The sequence below is a fragment of the Numida meleagris genome, chromosome 8 (assembly GCF_002078875.1).
Source record: "Numida meleagris isolate 19003 breed g44 Domestic line chromosome 8, NumMel1.0, whole genome shotgun sequence".
NCBI lineage: Eukaryota > Metazoa > Chordata > Aves > Galliformes > Numididae > Numida > Numida meleagris.
In genome coordinates, this window is record NC_034416.1 from 11318580 (window position 1) to 11337640 (window position 19061).

General features: G+C 47.4%; 1 protein-coding gene across 3 annotated transcripts; it reads right to left on the reverse strand.

Annotated features, from left to right (window-relative positions):
• LOC110403464 (SLAIN motif-containing protein-like) lies at positions 813-18971 on the reverse strand. 3 transcript variants are annotated; one of them, XM_021406666.1, is made up of 10 exons: positions 18322-18970; positions 17368-17860; positions 17133-17271; positions 11736-11872; positions 9752-9901; positions 6724-6864; positions 4512-4829; positions 4155-4292; positions 3338-3650; positions 813-1974 (listed from the first exon to the last, which is right to left on the reverse strand). In XM_021406666.1, exons 1-10 carry the CDS (start codon positions 18511-18513, stop codon positions 1908-1910), a joined length of 2088 nt encoding a protein of 695 aa, XP_021262341.1. In that variant the 5' UTR covers positions 18514-18970; the 3' UTR covers positions 813-1907. The 3 variants fall into 3 exon arrangements, with proteins under 3 accessions (XP_021262341.1, XP_021262340.1, XP_021262342.1); XM_021406665.1 differs by having other exon boundaries at positions 17133-17860; positions 18322-18966; XM_021406667.1 differs by lacking the exon at positions 9752-9901 and having other exon boundaries at positions 17133-17860; positions 18322-18971.

Genomic DNA, 19061 nt, shown 5'->3' on the forward strand with positions numbered 1-19061 from the left:
CAGGGAAGGAGGTGTTTGGAGAAGGAGCAGAACTCAGTCACATCTGTCTCCTCTTGTTATGAGCAGTTACGTGAGCCTTCCTTTTTGTCCTTTCACTAGCTGGAATTGGTTGCAAGACTTACAAAGGATCTCTTTTCTCCTCCCCCCACGCTTTAGCAGTTGCTCTAAAGTGGAAGGGGATTGTTTCAGCTTCAGGAAAACTGTGGTATACAGCTAACAGCATAACAAAAAAAAGAATTGTTGTTACTTCAGTCCTCATTAGCTTCCATATATTACTTCTTGAAAGAGGTAACTGCGGTCTCAACATTTACACACCTGCAAAAAGCTGCTCTTGTGTGGCTGTTCTCTCATCCGCTTGCACAGGAAAGTCAGCTTATAGCGTAGTCAGTTCTGTGCCAGCATTATCTTTCTAGGTGCACTAACTGTTCAGTAGTGGAACACACACGAGAGCTAGTCTGATACTCATTAATTTAATACAACTGTCTCTTCTAAAGCAAACAGTGCAAAGAGGTCACCGCAAAGCCTGAGCGGCTTCCAAGTTGCGAGTATTGCTTCACATACTTTGTTTTGCTGAGGCCCCTTCTGGATGTTCTAAAAAGGCATGAACTGAATGCTGTGAATTGTTTTCCTTTGCTAAAACTACCTCACTGTTAGGAAATCCAAGGAGCTGAAAGGTAAATATCAATACTCACATCACAAAGCTCTCCCTATGTAAACAGGTCTCCAGTGGAAGGCTCTTGAAAGAGGTGACGGATGGAAGCAGACTTCTGCAGCCTCATTCCTAGCACAGAAACACTCAGAGAGGCTCACTGTTTGAGTAAGGCAGATCTATTTCAGCACCATAACATTTTATTAAACTACACTATCAAAATCACATTGATGGCAGGGAGAACGTTGCTATCAGTGCATATTTTGTGTACTAAGACGGAATTCAGAGCCTCCAGCACTTGCTGAGGAGAAGGACGTTGAAACAGAATCCTTCATAGCCAAAGAGGCAGTAGAAAAACTTCTACAAAAATGAGGGCAGTTAGGGGCGAGCTGAAAGATCAAAGGGAAACACTTCAAGTCAAATCAGTCAGGGGAGCTCTTTTTTTCAAGAGTTCACCTGTAACTGGTGTTTGTTAGCTTCCTCCTCTGAGCTACGAAGATGGTGACAAACAGCAGTTCCCAAAGAGCATCCCCTGTCCCTGCAACTGGCTGCTTGCAAACCCACACAAATATTGTGTACTGCTCCTGCGCTTCTGAACTGAGATGCACACGCTTGAATGCAACAGCTTGAAGTATACTACAGTTATAAAAACCTGCTTCGTCTCCTAGAACACACAATAAAAATTAGCAGAAATACATTCTATACAGAAGTAAAAAAAAAAAAAGTTGTTTCAAACGAATATCAGAGTACACCGGGTTGAAGTTAAAAAGTCTTACTTCTAACACCTAGACAGCTATTTCTAGTCTCCCCCTGCCACTGCTGTGAAACGTGCCCTAGCAGCTGCTGGAAGCTGCTTTGTGGCCCAAGCAGGACACCCAGCAGCCTCGTTAAGCAGGCATCCTCAGGAGCAGGTCATAAGAAGTTGTTTGCTGCGACAGGCCTTCCGAAGGGCTGCACATAGAGGTTACTATGAAATAAGGCTCTTCTCAGTCTTCGTAGGAAGACTCATTTGGGTAACATTTTGAACAGTGGGAGCACAGTAAAGCAGTTGTCTGTTCTACCGCTCGGAGGACAGGCTCATGCCAGAGTGGTGGAAGGCAAGGACAGTTTGCATTCAAGAGGAGAGGAACTATGTACATCGGTCCCAACGCGATGGGTCTCTCAAATAGAATATCGTTTTAAAATAATGTTCTCAAGCCCAGCCAGCTGGGGTTCTGCTTCACAGAGGTGTTTGGCAGTGCATCGGCTTTGGGTTGTGTCAGTAACACCCGTCCTTCCAGGAATCGTCCGCAGTGTTCGGAATGGCCTTTGCTGATTGAAGAAACCTGGTTTGGGAGACAAAGAATCACTCACAGCGACAAGAAACAACATTCCCAGTGACCTGCTGATGCACACAGCGACGTGTTTGAGGCTTCAGCTTAAGGCTGGGCTCTCACAGCAGCTGCCTTAGGACAATGTCAGCACCTGCCTGCCTTAGGTAAGCTGCTGCAGCCACTTCAGCAGTGACACATTTAACCTGCTGTGCTACATTATGAGCACTGTGTGAGTTTTTCCTCATGCCAGAGGTCAGAATAAATACATTCTTCTGGCAAGTGTGACTAAATCCATGAAATATAATCAGGCTGTATACAGAGTACTGCTACAAGTTAAGCACTTCAATTACCACGAGAGTATTGTGTTTTGTTTTCAAGTAGATACAAAACAGGTCAACTTCAGGCTAGAAAGGGACACCTACACATCAGAAGGTCAGAACACAATATTGCTTATCAATCTGATGTTGAATCAACTTAATTTCCCATTAAAAGTTTACATTAAAATTGCACTGCAAATAGCTGTAAATAAAGGAAGCTTTTGGCAGTTGGGTAGGGGATTTGCCACACACCTGAGTACAGCAGATGGCTGGGGACGATGGAATGAGAGAACACCTAGCTCTAATGGCACAAAGCACTCCATGCATGTAGTTGGTACAACCATTTTAGAGGCTGCTTTAAGGAATAAAGAGTTTAAGGAACTGCTGCTTTAGACTGTCTACAGACTTCAGATATCCACTGCTTAAATATTTAAGTATCCAGTCATAAAAGCTAAAGAGTTAAGAATTATCGTTAAAAAACAATCCAATAGCAACATGCTGAGTTAAAATACAGCCTCTAAATCAGTTCCTTGTACAACAAGAACACAAATTACGGGTTAGGGATACTTTGGGTTTGGCTTTCACCCTTTTGAAAAGGGTATGAAGACACTGTAGTGATACAGGACAAATAATCAAGGTTTGTCCTAAGTATATGTCTATTATACCTACTTTCCAGATTCTCCTAAAAACTCAGTGGGCCTTGGAGAATGTCCTAGCTAAAGATGGAGGAATCGAAGTGAGGCATCTGGGGAGGCTGTTCTGTTACCAATAAAGAGCATTTATTAATCTTTTGGGAGGATGTTTCCCTTCCTAAAGCCAGAGGCATGCACCAAATGAAAATATGCCATGATGTTCATTTCTTACACCAATAAAGTTGAGCCCGTGATTCACCATTTTCCCAGACAACTGGCTTTTAAGACATAATCAGTAGCTCTGACTCAACACTATATTCATGGCACTCTTTAAAAGAAATCCAAAATGAATCTCGCTCTATTAAAGAAGTTCCTAATCTGTGAGATAAAGGCAGAGATTCAAGCCTGCAAGGTTTAAAGTCTCACCTCTTGGACGGCGGCGTCAGCTTGCTCTTGGGCACTGAAGCTCCTCCAACAGATGTGCGTGCTTTCATGGGTGAATTTTTTGCCACAGTAACCATGCTTCTAGTAGTGGAACTGCTGCTGGAAGAGCCCGCGCTCAGTGAAGAAGCCTGGGGCTTTCGAACTCCGCTAACGGGAGCTGTGTAACTGCAAGCTTTCACCGGCTGCCTGGGCGTTAACAGAGAGTTTGTGCATGACCCAGCCTTCATGGGTTGCCGCACTGTCAGGGGAGACTGCCCTGCACTGGAGGAATACCTGAGCTTACTGGGAGCCAGACCTGGAAATGGAATGACAAAGAATCACTCAGTATTTTAAGAACACGTGAGGGTACTGAGCCCCTTAAGGGCCCCGTTTTTTTGTCAGTTTAACACTATAATGTGATGGAAAGTGTAGTGATAACAGCAGGGCAGAAAAGTCCGTGGCTGCAGCAAATGAAGTTAAGCCCAAATGCAGCAGCCAAGGACACAGAAACAAAGGGAGAAAATTTGCTCGCCTTTGGAAGGCCTCAGGTAGGCAGGGATCTCCAGAGAGATCCCTTTACCTCCACTGCCAACCCTTAAATGAGGTCTGGGAAGGGGTGGATCCTGGCTCCACCCCTTCTGGTCACTCAAGTTCATTGCATGCACCTGAGCTCCCCTGGGTTGGCCCTGCCTTCCCACCAGGTGCTCCATCACTGGTTCAGGCTGTGACTTAGCATTTCTGCTACAGTTGGGAAGGTTTAAACAGAAAGGAAAAGGAAAAGATATCCACTACAGCAGTGTGTAGAAAACATTGCACTGACTTGCTGATGGTTGCTGAATTCTTGAAAGTCGATTGCTTGGCACCTGCAGATCCGACTCCAAGCTCCGACTGCTCCTCACAGACTCCAAAGCTCGAAGGCTCGTCCTGGCCAGGTTGGGCATGCTGTGGCGCATCTCCTCTGAAATCAAGAGCAAGTTCACCATTTGCTGCTTCTGGTAGCAACCGAGATGTATGATGGCTTGGACTATTCCTAGAAAAACCCCCGTACTTAACGTAGACAGGTGCGTAATTAATTCCAATCAACTATTCCCAGTAAATAGCAGCACTTTTGAAATGAACACTTCAAAACAGACACACGTTTTAAATAACTGACATCGAAAGCTCATGGCTGGCTTACCTTCGCTGTTGGCATACTTCAGCCGGTCTTGCATCGGGCTTTGCACAGATCTCCGCGGGGGACGGATACGGGAAGCGGACGCCCTGCTATAGTCTGCACTGGAAGAAGGGGACTGACATCTGGGGGAGCTGAGCGGAGAAGGCGAGTATCTGTGAGCGCTGCGGTACGACAGGGAACAGTCGTAGTCGTCCTCGTCCTCCAGGCTGTACGTATCGAACTCCTGGTCGCTGTAGGTGCCCCTCCGCAGGGAGTGCAGCGAGGCACTGGAGCTGCGGCGCGACACGGACGCCGAGCTGGAGGCACAGTCCTGGCGGAGACCTGCAGGCGGGCGGCAACGCAGCTCCAAGTCAGCCGACCTCACAGCAAAACTGCCCTACCCACAGGCAACGCTAGATCGGAAGCCGTGCTTCCTCTGGTCATTCATTTCGCCCTGGAAGGAGAGCCGAGCTAATAGAACTATCTTAGTGAAGGCATTCTCAGCGTATTGGTTCTCTACGCTGGAACAGTGTCGCCTGTATCAGTACTGTTTCATTGCAGCAAAGGGTTAATATATTCAAAATGACCCACATTACTCCTTATGTCACATACATGAGTCGCAGCGCTTGCAAACTATGCATTACCATGCTAGCTGTTAGGTAAAATACACACACGAGTCTAATTTACAGGATGACCGTTTTAGTGCAATTAATTATGCACCCACCGGCATTTCAACAGGTTGAAGCAAAGATTTGAACGTTTCCAAGTGAATCAACGCCTGCTTTCCCTTGTGCGCATCCACCCGCCTTCCTTCCAGCTCCTCACCCACCTGGTGCCTTTACAGAAGCTTTCTTGCCTAACAGAACACAAGCCACTTCTTACCAGTAGCTCACTCAGCAAACTGCTTGAATGGGCATTTGGACAATGAGCTGGTTCACATTCTGAAAAACTCCTTTCTCTCTGCAATGTGAACAGCGTCATCATTGTGAAGACAAAGCAATTTTTTCCTGCCTCATGGGAAGGAAACTTGGTGATGTGACAGGATTTCTCTGAGCTATATGTATTTTTAAGTGGTCACAAAGCATAAGCACATTCTCAGGTTTAAAAAGGGCCATTCCTCGCTTTGTTCATTTTAACAGGATTTGTCCTCAGCTGCACTCAGGGCTCGTGAAATGGTAACAGCATCTCATGTCTTCTGCTTTGTGATCCCGTATTCCAATTACTGTACCTTCATATTTCTTATGTTTATGAAGGCACAGTTCTAAAAGGAAGCATGCATCAAAAGGAAAACGGAACTTCATTCTTATCTCCTGTGAATCAAATCAATGATGACTTTGCAGAGAACGACAGATCCAACTGTTCCACCTGGATCTTCAATTCAGACCTTATTCAAATCACACCGAGGCCAACAGCAATTCACCAGTGATTTAATGGGAGCTGCGTCAGGGCCCTGAAATCCCCACGCTCTGTGACACGGACACACTTCACACTTGGTTAAATTTGCAGAGCTGTTCCCTGAGCATTTTAGCAGAGGAGAGCTTAAACCATAACTTCAGCTCTTTCAGTTTTAGCGCTCTCAAACTCCAGGTTTTACTCAGCACAGCAGCAAACACAACTGGCACCTTCTGTGAAAAACACAGCCTGTAACAGTCAGTGCTCCAGCCAGCTTCCAGTGTGACTGCAGACTGCAGTCAGGCAACTTACCTCAGAAAAATAAATGATTTTACAAGGATCCACTAATATATAATCCACTAAATAACCCACCTAGCTGGGTTATTTTTTCAGCTGGATCCCTTCCCCAAACCTACACACGCTGCAGCTGCACGCCCGCTTGTGTTGGCTAAGCAAGGTTACAGCAACCAGATCGGCAACTGCAGGCAGCTGCTGCCACTGCCCTGAAACACTCACTCACGAAACACCACCTGAGTTTGAGAGGCAGTCTGGGATAGAACACTTTGAAGGCTGCTGCTATGTTAAACACAGCTGGGATTTTGGATAACACCTTCAAGACTATTGTCTGCTTTAAGAAGTGGCATCTTGAGAACACTGCTCCACAGCTAAGTTTAAGTGGCAATTTGTGGCTGTGGGTTTTTAGAAGGAAGCCCTTGCAAAGCACAAACATTTCAAATGATCCATTAAGCCCTTTTGTTGTTGGGGGAAGAGAGAACAGTTGAAATGCACCAACTTTTCTCTCCAATTCTAAAACTGTACCGCATAGGAAATCGCTGTCACGTACTTTCTTCCTGAAGGCGTGCCATAACCTGGACATCGGTCAAGTCCTGCAGCTTATATCCCATAGAGATGGAGTCATCAGATGTGCTCAGCTCGCTGTCCACAGATGACTGTGAGCTCAGTGCAGAATGCATGCTCAAGTAACCTTCAGGAGGGAAGAGGAAGAACAGAACGGGCATTCAGACATCCACACACAAAACAGGAATGAGCAGAAGAGCATTTATCCCTGTACTAATACCCAGTGCAGTTACAAAGTTGAGGTCTGCTGGAAATAACGAAGAAGTTAGCAGTGCCACAAGAACACAACGCTTTTAACCTGCGGTTTTAAGGAGGAGATGGTCTTTGTGTAGGGAGAAATCTGCCACCTTCTGAACAGAAGGCAGCAGAGATGTTACTGCTAAGTTTGAGCTTAGAAATCTTTTTTCCAAGGTCAGTATTCACTCGTTCTGCCTGTTCTGAGATGGGCAGCCACCGATCTGGATATTAAGCAGAAGGTGCAGAAGTGTCTGCCAGGGTGTCAGTGAGCAACCGAGGGAGTAAAAGGATCCAAGCGGCTTTCACACTGCGGAACCTCACAAATCAGCCATGCAAACTGCTTGTGTAAAGCACAGTTCACGTGGGATTTCCTCCTCCTGATTCTTCAGGTTCGTCTGTTTCTTTCCTCCTGTCATTAACTGCATTCTCTTTCTTACAGTATAAGACGTTACAGGTGACGAAACCTTTACAAAACCCAAACTGGAAGGATCTTCCTCCCAGCGAAGCTTGCCATGAGTCAGGCATGAGAAAGAGGAGCAAATAACTTTCCTTTAAAATACTAATTTTTAAAATATCATCATAATCATCAAGGGCAGCATGTTACCTGCTAGCACGTAACAATTCCCCAGTTCCAAGACGCTCATAGACTGCAGAAGTAGAAATGTGACTGTGGTGTAGGGCCTGTGTGCGTGCATTACACAGTGTGTGATGCCCTCCAGAGCAAGGCTCTCCAGCATTAAGACTGAACTTAATACTGAGGACTGCACCCGTAGGATGCAGTATAACAAGTAACTTCAGGTGCTGCAGAAACACTTCACTCTGATTAAAAGTGGAAGGCTGAAGTGCTCTGATGCAAGCAACAGCTAACGACAGAGCTCTGAGCGCTGCACACCAATTCAAAGCCAGGAAAGGGCGACGGACTTAACTTGTATTAGTTCCATACCACTCCTGTGCATGGTACAGCTTGGAACAGTTGGCAGAGTTCAAATTTAGACACTGATATTATTTTGAAGTGCTCGGTGGCAATAGAAGCACAGAAAATCATCTCAGTAAAAAAGAAATGAAGGACAATTTTTTAGACTGTAAGAATCATTCATCAATTGCCTTTCAAGTGTTTCATTCAGTTGACAAAACTACATTAATAATAAAATCTGTAAGAAACGTGAGGTAAAGAAAGAGTTCCTCCTGTCACATTGTCATCGGCCAGCAGAACAGCTCCGCAGGGCAAAAGCTGGAGGAATACCAGGATAAGACTGAGTTATTTTAAAGCAGAGTACACATCTGTATGCAGATAACTGCTCAGAAAAAACTCCAAGGTTCCGTATCCTGGTGACTGCCTGGATCTGCTGGCGACATTTGATTGCTGCCTGCAGACAAGGTAGAAAAACATTTCCACGGGAAAACAATCTGATCCAAGTCAATCAGGTTGGAAGTGAACTCTGAGCTCTATGAGCATGTCCACACGTTACGTGCTCTCAGCTGCAAGGAACGGGTGGGAAGGTGAAGTCAGGCACAGTGTGCAGGGAAGCAGCCTGCCCTGCCCTCCCCTCCCGTTCACACAACACTCTTGACAACTTCAGCTTCACACGGGGATGAAGGAGCTCAGGATTTGCACAGACACTTCAGTCTGGAACATCAGTAACTGTTTGATATGAGAATGACGAGGCCATATAGCTAGCTTTAAACCCTGATACCAACCAACCTCGTATGAAAGACAGGGAGCCTTTCTTTTATTACAGATAAAAGAAATTGATTTCGAGCTCTTTTCCCCAGAGAATTCAACTTGCACATACAACCAGGTGTACTTCTGTTTACAAAACAGAGGTCTGTGCTTGCTTCTATTTACAGCAGATCTCCTGCAGCTGGGAAAGCAAACATCTGCAAGGCACTCGGTTGTTTTGGAAAAGGTTCGTTCCACATCGAGTTTCAAGCCAGAAACTGTTAGCGTGCTTTGTTTTGAAACATGCAAATTAGGATACAGTGATCTCCACAAAAGAAAAGAGGAGGAAAAAAAAAACCAAAAACATGGAAGATTCTTTTGATAAGGAGCCAAGAGGCAAAGCTTTTTGACTTAAACAGACTGTGAACTGCATCGGGACAAATGATGCTCCTGGACAGAGCCTGCATGGACCCTCCAGGCAGCAGCTTACCAACAAATGCTGTCTAGAGGCCAAGGCACCAAGGAGCAGCTTTGTTGTTATACCTAATACAGCCTTCCAACAGGAATTTTGTTGGAGTTGCCTCTGAGTTAGGAAATCCTACCCCAAACACAGCCAAGTCTGATGGAGAGCTTCTGCTGTGTGTGCCTAGTGCTTTTGTTCACTCTCCCCATTTAAAGGCATGCCCTGGAAGCTGTGCTTTCTCTGTCAAAGCACAAGGCTGCTTTTTTTGTTGCCCATATTAACCAGTATTTTCAAAAGAAGCTTCACAAGTTTTACCAGAAAAAAAATAACAAACAAACACCAAAATAAAACAGAATCCAAGTTACTTTGTATAACTAATACCTACGTGTGATAACATTACTCAAGACCAAAGTCAGTCAGTTTAAAAACATATTAAATGCTCTGAAAACAAAACCACCAAATAGCTACGAGACATTTAGCATGCAAGGAGGTTCTCTCCCATGTAATAGATTAAACCTGGGTAAGACAGCAAATTAAAGTGAGAAAACCCCACGGGTGGACTTACAGCTCTTGACAGTTTTTCCCTGTGTCCATTAGTAACACTCCTTGCATTTTAAACACCACAGGTTGCACTGCTCTACTGTCATGCCATACCTGAGCTGCCACAGGTTAGTAGTGCTTTGTTAGTCGATTTGAGATGCCCAGGAGAGTTTAGTGCATTGCTACAGGAGCCTGTGTCTGTATTCAAATTATGTGCACTTGGTGAGGCCAGAGGACTGCAATACAGGTTTTTCCATCTACTGGCTAGAAGGAAAAAATACAGAAAAGCCACAAAGGTTATCACATTGTGTTTACAAACGAATGGTACAAGATAAAGAAAGGCATAAGGTCAAACAAGATTATTAAACGTGGCAGAAGACAGACTTGGAAGGAGGCATCCTGCTGGTGGCGGGGGCAAGGCGCAGGCAGCCAAACAGCGCCCGCTCCCTTGGCCCCCTCTCCCCTTTGCCTTGCTCTGTCACTGCTGGACAGTTCCAGGAATAACTTCTGACAAACTCTGCGTCCAGGCAGCTCCGCGTTCCTGCGGGTTTCAGTGCTGCTCCTCAGAGATGGCCCTTTTCATAAGTACCCCTCACCGTCACACCCCACCTTCATTGAAAGAGCATCGCTGAATTTTGTGTTTTATTCTGAATTCCCAGCGATGGAATCAAAAACATCCATCTATAAAAAAAACTGTGACTTCAGATTAAAAGGAGAGCAAGTCAGTACGAAAAACAGCCGTTCTGGAACAGTCATTCAGCACACAGACTTGCATGCGAGTTAGAGAAACACTCCAAAAGAAGGCAGGCAGCAAAACTCGGCACATCCACGCTCAGTGAATTTGGAAATCTGCAGCTAGAGCATGCAGGCAATGACTCTCCGTGTGATCTGCACGTGTCCCAACTGCCCACCAAACCCCCACAATGAGGATTCACTATGCAAAAAGCTGTAGGCTCCCTCTGCCAATGAATATGAACAGTTTTAGTTAAAAAGGAGCAGGAGTACCAACAAAGCCCAGCACGTTTCAGGGGGAAGCAAAGAGTTAACCAACAATTTAAGCAAAGGCTCCTTTAAGTGCAGATGTTTTATAGAAGCAGTTTGAGAACAAACTACGGTCAGTTATCTCAAACCAGGCATTTCAAGGCTGAACAGCTGCCTGTGTAGGAGAGCTGTATGATACAGAAAGACACACAACGCAGAAACGTGTTCTTTGTTCCTTGCAGACCTGTCAGGGTCCTGACTGCCTACAGCTCAGCGCACACTTTACATTCAAACCAGGAGCACATTTGAAAAGACAAAGGTGGGATCACCTGCCAGATGGATTCCGGGTGATGTGCTATGGGTACACAGAAATAAAACAGCCTCCTTCTTTGTGGAGCGGACTACGCGTCCATTCTAAGAGCTTTTACATCAGAGAACTGTTAACATGGGATTGCTCCTTCTGTGCTCTGAGGAACATCCCTGCACCCCATTTTAGGGGATGATAAAACTGGAAGAAGAACGTTTCCCAACTCACACCATTTCTTCAAGTGACAGATTTCAATATTTCTTTATCATACGTTCTTAGCACCAGACAACTACTTTACCCAGGTAATAACAGTAAGAGATAGCAAAACCGATCAGCATTAGAAACACTCAGCCGTACTAGAACTCTCTATATAGAAAAGCTTTAATGATGGATATAATATAATCACCCACCCCCAAACCACATTTTTTCCTACGTATTTTTATATTCAAGGTCTTTAAGCGTCGAAAGACCTCAGTCAGGAGTTTGAAAACCCTGAAATGTGTTTCAGTGGATTTAGGATTTGTGCATAAAAAGATGCACAGAGGCAAGGCACAAGAGCTCGGTTGTTTAGTCTATCACTTGTAATCAACACGACATTGTAATGCTTGCAGAACAAACTTACCTTCCCCAGCTGATAACGCATGGTGCTGTACAAACACACAGCGAGAACACAGCAACCCAAGGTGCTGTCTCTGCAGATATTCTGCAGTGAAGTAGCCGCAGACTCCACGTCTCTTTCATTTTATTGCTCCTCAAGGATAGCAAGCACGCAAGTGGAAATGAAAGAAGCAATGCTCGTAGTTGACGTACCTTGGTCCAGCCTGCTGATAAGAGTTCGGCACGCGGCTTCTGTCTCGGGGCTGGGATTGTCCAGCACCTGCCGGCACCACTGCAAAGGCGAGCCCGACTTCTGGCTGGCAGCAGATCTCCTCGGGGACACATACAGCCTTGAGGAGGACAGGGAAGGGACAGGAACAGCGCTCATTAACTCATGCACACAACCACAGGAGCAGCACTTACAGAAGCAACAGACAAGTTATCCCAGCTAAGAAGAGGGAGAAGATTAAATCGCAAACTATGACCCGGAAAGCAAATTGATTAGCATGGCAGTTAAACTCATTTAGAGACAGCTTCCCAGAGAAATACATCACAGCTGCCAGAAGGCAAGCTTCAAGCCTGGCATGCTCCACTACTGCTGATACAAAGCTGCTGAGCAGCCATTTCCATTTGGCTTACTGGCCATCGCCTATCACCCCTTCCTCCAATTCTCCCACCCAAAAAGCATCTCGTGACAAAGCTGGTAAGGGTGAGGAGCTGATGCTAATTCCATCTTCACACTCATCTTCTTTTAGAAGTCTAAGGGCTTTTTATGGTTGGTTTGTTTAAACGCACACAAAAAGCATGGCTCTGTATTGGGATAAACCGTTTAATTGAAAACTTTAGAAATCTTCAAACCATTAGAAAGTATGAACTGTACGCTGTGTGGTTTTTTATTGCTATGTGAAGCAAGTTCTTCCAAAGGCTAAGTTTTTGATAGCTGTAACGTACCTAGCATCATTCTGCACACACAAACAGGATAAGCCTTGTGTATAACCAGATTTAATCAGCTTACAGTCTGGATGACTTACAGCTGATCACGTGTAAAGCAGCACCTTAACCATTCCAGAAGCACACAGCTGCTCTCAGGAAAGGTCGATAGGTAAGCTCCCTGCATGCATCCACACACCCCTTGCTTCACCACGAGCGTTCCACCCAAACAGCCTTCATTCAGTCTGTGCAGCCACAGCTCACACAGAGCTCGTTGGTACCAAACTTCACAGAAGACCACAAGCAAAATAAGAGCTCCAAAAGCGACTTCGCTATCAACAAAGGAAACACTGAGAAACGTCAACACAAATATTCCTGTACGTACAACCCTGTCTTTTATGACAGACCTCAAGAACAGATCTTGCTGCTTCTGCACAGGCAAATGGGCATTACAACTGCTCAGACTGAATAAAAGAGAACAAAGAGAACTCTCTCTGGGTTTATTTCACAGTTCAGACCGAAGCAGCAGCATAAAACCACCAAACCAAAAAGAGGCCAGCAACCTCCGTAGAGCAGGTCATGCCGTTCTCTGCTGATTTTAGATTACAGGAGAAAACCTTGCTCTACTTCGGGGAGTCCTCGCACTGCTCTGCTCCTCCTCAGAGGCTCCTTGTCATGGTGCTTCTCCTCAGGACCACAGCAGCTGAGAGCAATGGCACCTGGGGGAGGGGAGAGGAGGGGAGGGGAGGGCAGCCTGCAGGCCGCCAAGGGCTCATTCCTCAGCTGACAACTCTACCGGCCCCAGATGGTCTCACTTATAAATTAACTAAACTCAGTTAAGTAAGGACAACTCCATTTTTCAGAGCACTGCCGGGCAATTTCTAAGAGACGTCTTCCAAGGAATCCTGCCTCAGTTTCGCTCTTTTCCTTTTGAGCAGCTATGGGGAAGGCCGCAGCACACTCGCCCAGCTCACTTACAAAACACGCTACCACAGCCTCTTCCAGACTGCTCCATGACACCAACAGATAAACTCTATTATTGCAACATATTCCAGCTTACTAAAAGCAGAAAATCCTCCACAGATTTTTCTCTTGGGGTTCACTTTGCAGGAGGATGGATGGCAGCTACTAACCGCTCCCGGCTGATTTTGAAAATACCGCCTTAAAGAAAGGCCTCAAGAAACTCAGAAATACTATTATGGCAACTTTCTGACACTGCACGCTTCGCTGAAAAAGCTTCTTCATGATTTAGTAACACGTCAGTTCAGTTATAAGAGGGCAAGCCAGCACTGACGGCCCATTAAGGTCCGAGCCATACAGAGTACTTACACCAGTCCACCTGCAGATCGCAAGATGAGAATTCCGATTGCAGAAAGAGCTGTAACTCAACGATTTCTAAGTTAAATCCAAAACAAAATGAACCCCGGCTGTTACAACACGTGCTTGGTTTATTATACATCACCTGCAGCACTAGAAGCGATAGCTGTTCCAAATACACCATACGTGGTGCCCGTCTGGGATGCAAGGAGAACCTTCAGAACGATGCAGCTGTGGAAGGTACACCTAAATTCCTCTACATCGCATGTAATTCAAGGCACTCACCTTCTGCTCCTTTCCACATCAGCCTTCAGAGGCAGCTGATTCACACTTACCACTGTGCTTCTACTGTTCCAGCGTCAAACCTAACGCTGCTGCCCAACAGAAACACCAAGAAGAGCGGTGAAACAACACCGCCCAGGTCTTTGAAGGACAGACACAAGAAAGGAAAGGAGAAAAATCCTCGCACAAAACAGCACAAATTAGCTCAGAGAGCGGTCTGAGCTGTCACGCCCAAGAACCAGAATCTGCAGAGAGGAAAGTGACACCGCACAGCCAGTCCCAGAAGAGGCACTGCTTCTTCGTGTCTGTCTGCTCAGTAACCCTCCTGAACGAAACGCCGAAAATCGAGTCGCGAAGGCAAAGCAGCTCTGAACACGGCATTAGTTTGATCTCCTGACACTGTGAGGTGATCACAAGGCAGTGTGGGATGCTGCGAGCCCTCCACTGCATGTGCTGCCACGGTGCCGAGCAGCTCGTGCAGCACTGGTGCAGCGGGTTTGTGCCTTACGCTGCGGCAGTGCAGGGGAGCAGGCATCACAGCCACCATCAGGACGGCTTCCTGCAGCTAAGCAAAGGCATCGTGCACTGTTAAAACAAGGCAGGCAGCGGGGAAATGTTTGTAAGTCCTCCATGCCTTAACGTAGTAGAGGCAACTGATACAGCTTAAAATACCCCCAGCAGCTTTTTAAAAGTCTGGAAAGCTTGCAAGTTTCTGTTGCTAATTCATGCAGTTGTCGGCAAGGAAAGATCCCAGGAGAACGTACTGAGACTGCAGCTCTCCCCCAGCCCTGTCTCCAGGACACTGTGTTGGTGCAATGCCTGAACTCCGTGCAGAAACCACATCTCCATTGGAGGGAACTTCACCAGAAGCTCCGAGCCTCTCTCTGATGTACAAGCAGCTTACAGCAGTGACATCTCTCCTGACTCTGACCAGGAAAGCGAGGGACCCTCTGCAGAGCACATAACAGGCAGCACAGGAACGCGTAACAAAACACCAAACACAAACCGGCTCATGAACAACAATGCCATACATTCACTGAAAACACACACAACGCAGTGGTTACGCAGGGGGGGGGCTGGCAGGGATGAGAAACAAGGCAGAATTTGCCTGCCTATCTGGTTAGCTCCCCTCTGCCCTCCCACAGCTCGGGAGCTGACACAGGGATGAGGAGCGGGCTGGAAACCAACACGGGGCAGGGCCCCCTGCAGCACAGGCCACCCACGGCTGCTGGATCGGCTTCGGGGAGATTTACAATTTTGAAGAGCTATTTGAGAAAGCGACCCGAGGATACAAGTCAAGGGACAGAGCCCCAGCAGTACCGAGTTACAGGCCCCGCGCGCGATGCCGTACCTCATGTTTCACTGCGCGCACCCATCCCAGCCCTGCCTGCACAGCGCACAAGGCCAGGCCTGCCTGTGCCCCGCAGTGACGGGAAGGTGGGCCGGGCAGAGGGACTGCGCCGATGCAGGTGTGTCAGGGATGGGAGAACACGAAGCCTCCTTCAGCTTCCCAGATACGAGCCCAAAGTCAGAAATGCCCAAGTATACACGATGAGCTTCAGTGGCAGCTGCAGGTTTTTTTTCCTTACATAGAATGTTTTAATTGACTGCCAAAATAACAATGCAGTAAGCTATTCATTCTGACTAATGCGCTGCTTGACATATCGGAGTTCTTACTGCTGTGCAGGCCGCAGAAAATCCCTCCAATCAGCAAAGCCACCTTATTAAAGTTGATCCTAAATCCGTATAGCATTAAGGGTTTTCTCTTAAAATAAAAAAGCTCACAGACCCACTGCTAGCTGGATACTGCTGACAGGACCCTGTGCGTATCTGCACAGTGCATGAGGCGTGCATACAAAGAGAATTTCGGATATTCAGCAATAAGCACAGGCATTCCCTATTGACTTTGCAAACATTCTTAGCTCCCCACTCTCACTCTTGGTAAAGAAGAACATAAGCCACCAACTCAAGGAAAGATCAATGAACTCAGTGGCTCCGCTGCCCAGCGGTGAGTGCCCGGCCAGAGCCCCAGCTGTGGCTGCTTTCTTTGTCAACACAACCTAGTTCTGACTGCCCAGCAGAAAAACCACAGGCATCAATTTAGAAAAGCACTTCTAACTTCACACATTCCTTTCCAAAACTAATGCTGGAAATAAGCCTTCCCTCACCTTGACATCACAAAAATGCTTTGCCCGGTTTTTTGAATAAAATGTGCAATTCAGATTTGAGGCGACATCATTAAATTACTGAGCTCCATTCTATCCACAAACAAAAGTTTATCCTCAGAGGAACTAATGAATTTTCAGACTCGTTTTGTATTTAGCAACCAATCCGGAATGCCATCTTCACTGCCAGATTCATCTCCAGCTGAGCAAGTCTGAGACACAATTTGCAGATCCCTGAGGCTATCCTACAAAGTTTTAATTTTAAGAACTCTGGGTAAATCCTTAAGTCACAGCTACTGCACGAGCAGGAATTAGTCTCAAACTTCAGCTAGTAGAGCACTGGAAATTCATCTGCTGGTTTATCAGACAGGCTCTAAGCGAGGCAGCTGGCGGGGTCCCACAAAGTGAGGGCAGTGAAGGATTACATCATTGATCTGTTTCAGATGACGTCTCCGAACAAAAGAAACCGGCTAACTGCAAAGAAACCAGATTCAGGAAATGGAAGCGGACTGTCGTCTTAGATACCAGCAAAAGCCACAGCTTCCCAGCTGTCTGAGGTGTCTGTAGTTCTACCAAAACCTTATTTATTGACGCTTATGCATAAAAAGGTTAAAAATTCACTGCGTTACCCATAAACAAGCTAAAGGGGAAAGGAAGTTTTATACGCATGCTTCAGCAGCTTAAGGGGGAAAAGTTCAGCCTCACAGCTCAACTGATCCAGGGGAAAAAAATGTTCAGGAAGAGAGGTCTTACAAATAAGAACAATCAATGATGGAAGCTGCATTCTTGCTGCTGAAAAAATTCTTGCTGTATAGGAACCACTTGATACCTTAAAATAAAAATAAAGACTGCACGTTCAATCAGAGGAACTCAGCACTGCAAACTCTACGCACTGCCAAAGTTCCAAAATACATACCAGCTATCTTCTTCTTCGTTGCAGTTCTCAAGTTCTAGCACTTTCACTTCATCCAGAGCTGTGTTATTCAGAAGACTTTCTACATCTCCACACTTTTCGCTGGGATTCTGTTGGTTTATTTTAACTGAGGGATCAGTACCTGCAAGGACCAAGTTTCCCATCAGCTCCGTGCCGTCGCTCCCATCCCCATGTGACGAACACCTGACGTTATCGTCAGCCTTCATCTCCACCTTACACGTGTCAGAAGACAACTCCCCAGCGGCACTGAGGCAGCCGTACTGCATTTGGGCATCTAGGTCTTTTTTGAAGCAGTTGTTCTCTCCCTCCTCTTTTCGGATTTTGCTCAGTTTGCTGCGCAGATCCGCCATGATTTGCAATTCTTGCTTCTCAGCGATGGCGTTGATGCTGTTATTAATTTCCATCCCGCTGAGCCCGGAGTCGTGGTTATCCACGCCGGCGCGGATCTCGCTCGGCAGAGCTGTGCCAAGCAAGCTCCTGCGACTCCTGGTCCTCAGGTGCTGGTTCTGGATCTCCAGCCTCCTCACCAGCTCCTGCAGCTTCCGCACCTCCTCCAGCTCCGGGCCCACCTCGCCGGGTGCAGGCTCGGTGCCGGGCCCCATGGCGGAGCTCTGCGTCGGCCCTCGCCCTATGTCAGGCTCCAGAGCATGGTCCTGCTGGATGACCGGGGCGCTGCCAGGAACCACCATCATCCGAAACGCACCGCTTCGCTGCGAGACAGGAAAAACACGTAAAGCCTCCGGAAACGGGCACAGCGTTGTAAAGAAATACGACTTAAAACACCCCAAAATGTCAACTTCCCTAAGGATAAGCTACGGGTGGTTAGAGGGCAAGGTGACTGCATTGAAAAATCGAGCAAAAAAAGGACACATGAAGGCAAAGCCTTTGAACACACGCACTAATTGCTGTGCTTTATACAGCCCGGACGTGTAACTGCTCTGCCGCAAATCAGAGCAGATACAAGGCGCTGATTTGACCACGCGCCATAGTTCAGCTTCCATCTGTTTACAAACGAAATACACGAGAACAGCACCGGGTGAGCAAAGCCGGGAAACACAATTAGCAAAGTACTGACGTCAGACAATGACAGCGCGAAGAAAGCGGTAAAAACATCCTTTGTTCGCTCCCAGATTTCCCATGCAGAAACACACACACACACACGTCTGCAGACCTCGGTGTGAGCCCATACAGAAGTGTTTTCAGCAATGACTGCAGACAGGAGCTGGAGCGGCGCAGGGCACTGAGCACCACTGCTGGTTACCGGCATGCAATCCCGCTGCAACCGAAGAGACAGCGGCGAGCGCCCTGATGCCAACACAGCAGCACAATGATGGGTAAACAAATCGCAGCACGGATTGGACATCCCGGTAAGTTTTATGGGAGGAAGCCAGCTCTTTGCCGGGCTGTGCTGGCCGGGGAGCGTGCCTAAGGCAACTCAAGCTGCAGATGGGCTCGTGCTCTCCAGCAGCCACGAGGTGCTGCGTCCGGCTTCACCTACGGAGCAAGTAAGCAAACACCCATTTCCTGGGGATTCGCATCAGCTCTCGGTTTCAATGCGTTTCCGAACCGGCTCCTCCCTGAAAAGCCCCTACTACAGGATGAGCTCGCACAGAGCGAGTCAGACGGAGCCCCGAACTCACGGCTGCCCGCAGGAGCGGGGCGCGCGGGGGGTCACGATGCTCGGGGCGCAGCACGCGGCCCCGCTCCGCTCCCCGCGCCGCCCAGCTGACAAAGGGAGCAGCGGGAGGCAAACCGACCGCGCCGCTCGCGGAACGGCGAGGAAAGCGCACGGCGCGACGGACCGTCCCCGCGCCGAAGCACCGGGAGCTGCCCCGGAGGACATCCGGGTGCCGGCGGCGGGGCGGCGGCGGAACGTACGGCGCCGCGGGCGCGCTCCGGGAGCGCGAAGGG